The following is a 7,416-nucleotide window of genomic DNA, read 5'->3' as shown; positions in this document are numbered from 1 at the left end:
GAACGTTGTCTCGGACAGCGTGCGGGAATGTGATGGCAGTGAGGACATCCGCGCGCTACAGAACCCATACACGGACACGTCTCAGCTGCGCAACACTAATTTGGTATACAAAGCTACGTATGCCATAGCGCATGCTATTCACGGTTTGATTTGCAATAACACTGAATGCGACAAGAATATTCAATTCACACCATGGCAGGTAAAAATTGCTTAATAGAAATTCATTTTAAGTTCTAAATCAAAGTCTCCTCCTTGACTCATAATTCAAATAAGCAATTGCAGAATATGTACTTATATTTATAACAAATATTGATAAAAAATAAAGCAGTCACATATTTCAACATCAGTTGTAGGCTAAAGGTAAACTGTATTGCATAACAATCAGGGTATTTCCTAAATCAAACTCAGAAGCATTCCTGTTCACTGGTATTATAAATATATATTACTTTTATATACAAATATACCTAGTTGTTGGCTAGAGGTGAACTATATTCTCTGTAGAGAGGAATATAAACAGGGTCATGACCTTTCATTAAGCTGTATCTATTTCTCGAGGTACTTGACCAGCTCAAGAGCGTGAACTTCACCACAAAGAACAGTTATCAGGTCAACTTCGATTCCAATGGAGATCCAGTGGCTGTCTATGATCTTATAAACTGGCAGTTTAGGGAAGATGGCACTTTAGACTTTGTGTCAGTGGGCTACTATGACTCATCCAAACCGAGAGGACAGGAGTTCAGAATAAGCAGTGTGATTATCTGGATGGAAGGACAGACAGAGGTACAGTATAACACACCTTTGAACACTGAATACAAGGCAGGAATTCTTAAATTTCAGTACAACACCTCTTTAGTATTTTTCTTATCTGCACACATGTAAGTTAACTCATTAAGTCTTATTTATGACATGAATTTAATCAAATATGTTAGAATATGGACAACACTCAATACATACTCAATAAGATGGGCTTTTATACAGGCCTGTACTTTTCCTCCATTTAAGTGTTTCTTTAATGTTTTTTTCCTAGGCACCAGTGTCTGTGTGCAGTGAGAGCTGTCCTCCAGGCACCAGGAAGGCTGTGCAGAAGGGAAGGCCTGTCTGCTGCTATGACTGTGTACCATGCGCAGAGGGAGAGATCAGTAACAAGACAGGTTGTGTATCAGTACATTTTTTACTTAATTCTCTTGAATAAACCTGTAAAGATATTTGTCTGCTCAATGGATGGAAGGAAGCATCCATAGACATGATTCCATTTTGCCTTTATTTAATATGCAGTAACCATCCTATCATAGTATATAGCATTAGTTAACATCCACCAGCAATATTATTGAGGTCAATAATTTACTAAGAAAACAATACCAAAGAATGTATTGCGACATCTGAACTACTAAAATATAGCAGGTCCCAACAGAAAAAAATAAAAAGTGAAAATGTGAAAATGTGAAAATGGTCCATCGGTAAAACTGAAATGTTTATTTAAATTAAATTACATTTATATGAATGGTGCTTTTCATAACATTGATACACAGCTGCAGAAATCATTTGCAGAAATGCAAATTCCTGAGCAAGTCAAAGGGACCAGTTGTAAGGATAAACTCCTTGAAACGGTAGCAAACTTTGAGCAAATCGAAGACTTATAGCAAGTCTACCACTGGTCAGCAATGATAAAGGAAGCTATTTTAGGTGTCATGATCAGTCCCTCCCAGCTTCCATGTTCCATGTTTTCCATGTCTTGTGTTCTTTAGTTCTGTTCCATAATTTCGTTTTCTCTGCCCCTCATTTGATTTTCAACACTTGTCCCTTGTTTAGTTGATTGTATTTAAACCCTGTTGTGCGTCCTTGCTCTAGTCTGTTGATTCTGTAACTGTGAGCGGTAACGAGGCGGACGCATGTGCGGAGAAGAGTGAGATTTATTATGGGCAAATCCAGGGTCAAAGAGCCAACATGGAGAGTACAGGGATACATGATCAGTAAACAAAACACACTAAGGCAGACAGGGGAATCAGGCTATAACAAAGGCTAGGAAACACGAAGGGTACAATTAAAAAAAACAAAACAACAAAAAAAAAACAGGTTAACATAAACAAAGGCTTGGAAACATAAATGGGCTTTCAAACTTCTACCAAACACAAACATAAGCATACAAAGAAACAACAATAATGAACAGCGTAGACCAAGGGCACACAACAGGGTTTAAATACAATCAACTAAACAAGGGACAGGTGTTGAAGATCAAACGAGGTGCGGAGAAAACGAAACCATAGAATGCAACTAAAGAACACAAGACAAGGAAAACGTGGAACACGGAAGCTGGGAGAGACTGATCGTGACATTAGGAGATATTCTGATTAGATGGAACCATGGTTTTATGATTCCACTGTACTAAAGTAATAATCTATAATATGTCTATATAATAATCTTATCTTTAGATTCTCTAGACTGTGTTCACTGCCCTCCTGAGTTCTGGCCCAACACAAAACAAAACAGTTGTGTCCCCAAGCCTGTTGAGTTCCTGTCCTGGGATGACACTCTAGCCATCATTCTGATTATGTTCTCCATCACTGGAGCCTTTGTGGCTGTTTGTGTAGCATCTATCTTCTACATATACAGAGCCTCTCCCATCGTCCGAGCGAACAACTCAGAACTGAGCTTCCTGCTGCTCTTCTCTCTGACTCTGTGTTTCCTTTGTTCACTTACTTTCATTGGTCGGCCCTCTGAGTGGTCCTGTATGCTACGTCACACAGCGTTTGGGATCACCTTCGTCCTCTGCATCTCTTGTGTTCTGGGGAAAACAATTGTGGTTTTAATTGCCTTCAGGGCTACACTTCCAGGCAGTAATGTCATGAAATGGTTTGGGCCTCCACAGCAGAGACTCAGTGTCCTTTCCTTTACTCTAATACAGGTTCTTATTTGTGTGCTTTGGTTAAAAATATCCCCTCCTTTCCCCTACAAAAATCTAAAGCACTATAAGGAAAAGATCATCTTGGAATGTGGCTTAGGTTCAGCTGTAGGATTCTGGGCTGTGCTGGGTTATATAGGATTTCTGGCTGGTCTGTGTTTTATTTTGGCCTTTCTAGCAAGGAGGTTGCCTGATAACTTTAATGAAGCCAAATTCATTACATTTAGCATGCTCATATTCTGTGTAGTTTGGATCACCTTTATCCCGGCTTATGTCAGCTCTCCTGGAAAATTCACTGTAGCTGTGGAGATATTTGCTATTCTGGCCTCAAGCTTTGGCTTGATTATTTGTATTTTTGCTCCCAAATGTTTCATAATCATGTTTAGGCCAGAGCAGAATACCAAGAAACACCTAATGGGTAAAGTTCCCTCTAAAGCTCTTTGAGATGATCAGTACTAGCATGAAGCTTCATCACTTCATATAACATGGGTCCAGTTATAATTAGATTTACATGTAACAATGCAGCCTCACCAATACACCTTTTGAATAAAGTGCATTTTATAATAACCAGCACGATTAATTTTCATATACATTGCTTCACTGATGATAAACTATAAACTATTCTTTCAAATCATTTGGTCTTTAACTATTGAAATGGTCTAATTCTGTATCTACATAGTTATTGGTTTATGCCTTTATGAGCAATAATGTTTGCTGTTTTTGTTGTAAATGACTGGAACATTTTAATCGCATAATAAAAATGAACAATTCTAAAAGGGTTTTTTGTTTTTGTGTACATTAGGACAATCTATAAAGTAATATGCCATGAATGTATTGTTTTAATTCCACAAGCCCATGAATTATTTTTATATTAAGGCAGTTTTCTAAAGTAACACAAATAATTCCCATAACAGTTAATGATAATTTATGAATGCACAAACCACAGGAGCTAGAGTGGAGGGTACTGTGAGACTGTTCGAAGGGAGAGAACTCAAGTAAACTTTGGGTTAGATATCTGTGACATGACAACAGTGAAATGAGTCGCGAGGTCAGGAGTCAGGGAACTTTGAATGAAAACAAAAGCGAGCAGCTTCTTAACAAAGCAAAATAGCTTCTTAACAAAGCAAAAGTGCTCTCTTGGGAAGAAGAGACCATGGCCAAGTATTAGTCCTGGTATAGGCTAAGGTGCAGCAAGCAAACACATAGGGGAAAATGAACTGGGTTAAAGGTGAGTGCAGGGATTAGTGGATGACCGGGAGCAAGGAAGTAATTGGGAGCTGTGATTGGGGGAGGGCTGTGTGTGTGCTTGGCTGGGTGCCAAACAAGGTATGACATTCTTATAATATTGCTTATTAAATCAGTCACATGCAATAAGGAACGGGGCTTTTGATTTACTAGTCTGCCATTGTTGTTCACAGAACACACAACAATGTTCTTGCTAATTAACTTGAGCATTAAAGCTTTGCTATATGGCTATGCAAATCAATTAAAGAAGAATATTTGATCTGATTATGGTAAAATATCAAGAAATTTAGTTTGATTATAAAATTTGTTTAATTCTTAGATGTAATCAGATTACATACATATTCACTGTAACAAGGTGTCCCGAGTGCTGAAGGGTGTGGAGCAGGATGCACAGACTCAGTCGACATGGATGAACATTTATTACATGCAACATAACAGCACTCACATATAACACGAACGATGAACATGAATACGTTTAACAATAACGAGACTAATCTTGACATCCGAACACTACATCAACAATGACCAACGATACTGCACACACTAACAAGGGTTTAAATACACAAACAAGACGAGATACAGGTGTGCAAGCATGGCCACAAACATATCCTCTCAAGTCATGTGGCGGGCCAAACCCCATGACTCACGGGAGGCGAGCGTTCCATGACAAAACCCCCTCCCAAGGGGTGCGGCTCCCCACACGTACATCCAATGAATGCGAACCTCCGGGCGCTGTGTACACGTAAACACAAACAATGCCCGGCGCCCACGCAGTACCAAGCGGACCACGTGCTGCTAGCAAGGGAGACCTCATGGCAAGAGGGAGAAAGGCAGCTTCCCTGCCTCTCTCAGAGCAGACCGGTACACTCCCAACGACATTACACCTATAAAGACAAAAGGCGCAAACATAAACACACAATAACACCCACACACAAACATAAGGTGCTTTGATGTGGCGCCTGCCATCCGTGCAGGCACCTCAAACGTGTCCGTGGCCTCAACAGACATGCAGGGGTGCACGTTCATCCTAGTTTCAGACATGCTACTCCCCCAACATTCCTCTTCTTTCCCGCCGCTCTAGGAGCGTCCCAGAGGCAGCTTGCCTCCGGGGCCTTGGGCAGACCCCTCCAGTCTTGCTGGTGAGTCTGCTGAAGGGAAGGGATTCGAGCTTCCACTCTACTCTCCAGAGATCCCGATTGCTCCACCCAACCGCCCTCTTTCTGCTCAGTGTGGTGCCCCTCGGCCCTCCTTGGCCCAGGCTCAACAGCCACAGGCCCCCCCAAGAAATTCCTGGGGGTGTTCCCCTCCGCTTCCAGAGAGGACACAGACACCGGTCATGGTCCTCTCCCCGATATCCTGGGACCCAGGCAGTAGTGCGGGGATGCCTACGCACCTTCCGCTAGGAAGTCCATTTTTGTCGAGAGCTGGCTTCCTGTGGTGGTTGGTCATTCTGTAACGAGGTGAACCGAGTGCTGAAGGGCATAGAGCAGAATGCACAGACTCAACCAACATGGACGAACATTTATTACATACAACATAACGGCACTCACATATAACAGGAACGATGAACTTGAATACGTTTAACAATAATGAGACCTCCTGACCTCCTGACCTCCTGACACACTACACCAACAATGATCAATGATACTGCACACACTAACAAGGGTGTGTGCCGGCGTGGCCACAAACATATCCTCTCAAGTCACGTGGCGGGCCAAACCCCGTGACTCGCGGGAGGTGAGCGTTCCGTGACATTCACAACTTGTTAGGATAGGGGATTAGAAACTGTACAAGGAATGAAAATGAGAATCAAAACACACATTATTTTAAGCAACATAAACAAACCCAGGAATAAAATAAATTCATTATTTACACGCTCATAGTGAGAAGGTGGTCTGCAAATCCAGTTCAGAAACTGAACAATGTAAAAATAAGAACTGTAAAACTGTACAATTACTTACATATAGAATGTACAGAAATGTTGTCAGTTACATAAGCCCTGGAAATGTGACACTAAAATCACTAAAGTGGAAAAAAAAACCATTATATTTTACTTCAGTGTGTGAAAGTAAGTAGAGTTTATAATCAGTAAGTACTTAAGTATGAATATTATTTATGTTCTGATGCAGTGCATATTTCCTAGCGCTAACAAGGCTGTCAGATACTGCTGCTCAGTTTTTGATTAAATGACACTACAAAATGTACCAGAGACAAACAACAATTAGTTACGGGCACTGTTAACACTGTACACATAACCACACCTCCTGATCCCAAGTCACACCCACATTTACTGATAAACCATAATAGAAAGGTGGCTATTTAAACCAGTGGTAAGCAGCCATCTAGACCTTCAGAGTGCTGGTAGGCACCAAGTCCACCATGCAGATCATTTCAAGTCTAGTGTCATTTGTATCAGCGCTGTTGATGACTGTGTTCAGCCCTGCAGGATGTAAAGCAAACCCAGTCAGCTGCAGGCTGTGGACTGAGCCCCAGTTACCTGTTCTTTCTATGAATGGAGATTTTATAATTGGAGGGATTTTCACAATTCACTACTATGCTAACTTTGAGCAGAACACCTACACCAGGCTACCACTACAGCCACGGTGCTCTGGGAGGTCTGTCTGTGAGGGTGGAGTGGAGAGCAGAGAGCAGTGCATTATATTAGAATTACAGAGAAAATGTCATTAGTATAAAGTTATTGCTTTTCTGTAATTATGTACTGTATTCGTGACACATAAAAGTACAAGTACACCTGATGATTTGATTTTGTCTAGAGCATTATAATTTTTGAATATGTTATTGTTTCCAAACAGCATGGACTTCAGGGAGCTGCGCTTCGCACGCGCCTTGACGTTCACCATTCATGAGATCAACAGCAGAACAGATCTCCTACCGGGAATCACGTTGGGCTACCAGATATACGACTCGTGCTCTTCCTCGCCTAAAGCAGTTAACGTTGCATTTCAATTTGTGAATGGTTTTGACCCAGCTTTTAATGTCCGTCATTCCTGTCCTAAATCCTCACCTGCCGCGGTGTCAGGTATCGTTGGAGAAACGTCTTCCACCCCGCCAATTAGCATGGCTAGAATATTGGGTCTTTTTGGAATTCCACAGGTGAATATTGTAGGCTACGTCACATTGTCGTATTTTTCGATTAAAAAAAAAAAAAAGTTTTTATATTTCTTCCCTCCTGCAATGCCTTCGGATTACTGATTTATAAATACTGCATATGCTTATAGCCTGTAGGGGATATTCATGCTTGATAGATATCA

The 7,416-nt window shown here is 41.1% G+C and overlaps 1 protein-coding gene across 1 annotated transcript in view; it reads left to right on the top strand.

Annotated features, from left to right (window-relative positions):
- The window catches only part of LOC113590981 (extracellular calcium-sensing receptor-like), a 5,247-nt gene extending 1,614 nt beyond the window's left edge, over window positions 1-3,633 (top strand). The window contains exons 3-6 of the mRNA XM_027031329.3: window positions 1-199; window positions 556-780; window positions 1,028-1,151; window positions 2,430-3,633. The exon at window positions 1-199 is cut by the window's left edge and continues 587 nt beyond it. Coding sequence (XP_026887130.3) covers window positions 1-199; window positions 556-780; window positions 1,028-1,151; window positions 2,430-3,343 — 1,462 coding nt within the window. The 3' untranslated portion in view covers window positions 3,344-3,633. The remainder of the gene's footprint in view (window positions 200-555; window positions 781-1,027; window positions 1,152-2,429) is intronic.
- The last annotated feature ends 3,783 nt before the right edge of the window (window positions 3,634-7,416 follow it).

This window comes from Electrophorus electricus, chromosome 6 (genome assembly GCF_041902795.1).
Source record: "Electrophorus electricus isolate QZ-2024a chromosome 6, ASM4190279v1, whole genome shotgun sequence".
NCBI lineage: Eukaryota > Metazoa > Chordata > Actinopteri > Gymnotiformes > Gymnotidae > Electrophorus > Electrophorus electricus.
This window is presented reverse-complemented; position numbering and strand designations above follow the sequence as displayed.